At 37.1% G+C, this 1,935-nt stretch overlaps 1 protein-coding gene across 1 annotated transcript in view; it reads left to right on the top strand.

The window, feature by feature from the left end:
• The window catches only part of acvr1l (activin A receptor, type 1 like), a gene marked incomplete at its 5' end in the record, with an annotated part of 11,349 nt that overhangs the window by 3,018 nt on the left and 6,396 nt on the right, over positions 1-1,935 (top strand). The window contains 2 exon segments of the mRNA XM_014009778.1: positions 550-649; positions 895-1,041. Of these exon segments, the coding sequence (XP_013865232.1) occupies positions 550-649; positions 895-1,041 (247 nt within the window).

A 1,935-nucleotide genomic window follows, 5' to 3' on the forward strand; every position in this document is an offset into this window, starting at 1 on the left:
GGTGACTTTGGTTCCTTTTTTAATATTTAAATTAGAGCGCTGCTTCACTGATCATTCGATCAGTGCTATTTTTAGAACGTGTCCTGCTGGCGACCTGGTGCCCACGGGCACCGTATTGGTGACCCCTGGTCTAGAGCCCTGCCAGGGGATTAATCATCATTAATCGTTATTGACTAAATACCACAATTAATTATGATTCCTTTTTTTTTTTGTCAATATTGCCAAACCGTGCTGGGTGTGTTGAATCTAACAATAAAACTGCTATTTTATAGTTATCAAATGTCTGTTGTGCAAAAACCGTAATGTTTCTGATGCTTTAGAGCAGATTTGGCCTCTTGTAAGAAATTTTAAATCTCAAATGTCTTTACTGGTTAAAACAACAAACTACCAGCATCTGCTCATATTTTGCAAACTCTCACGTGCTTCTACTTATTTCCGATTCCTCGGTTTTTAATTAATACGCTTATAATATCTTCTGCCACCGTTCCTGTGCTCGTTACTTACAGTACTCAAACACACAGCTAACATGAAGTCTGGTTTTGTCTCCAGGACCTGTTGGATCACTCCTGTACCTCAGGCAGCGGTTCAGGTCTTCCTTTCCTCGTCCAGAGAACCGTGGCCCGGCAGATCAGTCTGATGGAGTGTGTAGGTAAGTGCCACGCTCAGGTCATTTATTTCTTTTAAACACAAGCAGTTATTTATTCTTAAGAACCATAAGACTGAGAGGGAAAAAAAACTGTCATTTTGTCTGCAGTCTTAGTTTCCAGTTCCTGTTTGTGTCTCGTTCTTTGCATATTTGCAGCATGACTGCAATCAGAGAGCTGTTTGTTGATAAGAGGTCAGACTAACTACCAGAACACAAGTCATCCACTTATTTCAATCATTTTCTTCCAGGTAAAGGGCGGTATGGAGAGGTGTGGCGAGGTCAGTGGCAGGGGGAGAACGTGGCGGTGAAAATCTTCTCTTCCAGAGATGAGAAGTCCTGGTTTAGAGAGACGGAGATCTACAACACGGTGCTGCTCCGACATGACAACATACTGGGTAAGTCTGACATCAGAGCCTAATAATATAATAATAATCTACTTCYACACATCTTCATTAGGTTTTGTTTTTATATTTGTCTGAAAATAGTGACAAGTTGCACTTTGCTGTGTGTTGTTTAAAACGTAATAAAATCAAATCAAAGGGAACGTCTCATGAAAAATCCTCTTTTTTTAGCTGTTAAATACATTTTGTTGTGGACTTAGAGTCTGTAGGAGTGCAGAATAGTTTTTCCCCGTGCTGCAAAGATATCTTTATTCTGTTTGGGGCATATTTTTCAACCCGTTTGGTTTTCTGTTCTTTTCTATTACCTCATATTATTTACGACGGATCAGGTCCGTCGCAAATAATATGAGGTAATAGAAAAGAAGTCTTCTGTTGTTGACATCTTTTAGTTAATTTGTAAATAAAATATTTCTGCGCCATTAAATAATTGTAAACTCCCCTATCAAACTGGAATGAACCGGTTTGAAAGCTGGAGGGGAGGTGGTGTGTAAAGCACCTTGTATGAGTTTAAAGAGACAGCCTCAAAATGAGTTTTTATTATTTTTGTTATTAGAAATTTATTCATTTTATTTGTAACAATTATATACACAACAAAGAACAAAAAAAAACATGCAAATAAAATAAAATGAAAGGCAGCAGAAGAATAAATCTTATATCTGAAAATACCCAAAATGTGTTCAGAATGAAAGTAAATTACAATAAAAGTTAAAACAACTGAGACACACCTCAGAAAGGTGGTGAAAGAGGGGCTTGTGGAGTTACAAAAAGGAGGATTTCAGACCAAAGCATTGCAGTTTCCCTTTCTATAGACTGAATGATTTAAATGTAAAAAATGATTTAAAAGTCTTTAAAGGTGCAGTATGTAACTTTTCTAAAAATATATTTTTA

Source organism: Austrofundulus limnaeus, unplaced genomic scaffold (assembly GCF_001266775.1).
Source record: "Austrofundulus limnaeus strain Quisiro unplaced genomic scaffold, Austrofundulus_limnaeus-1.0 Scaffold61, whole genome shotgun sequence".
NCBI lineage: Eukaryota > Metazoa > Chordata > Actinopteri > Cyprinodontiformes > Rivulidae > Austrofundulus > Austrofundulus limnaeus.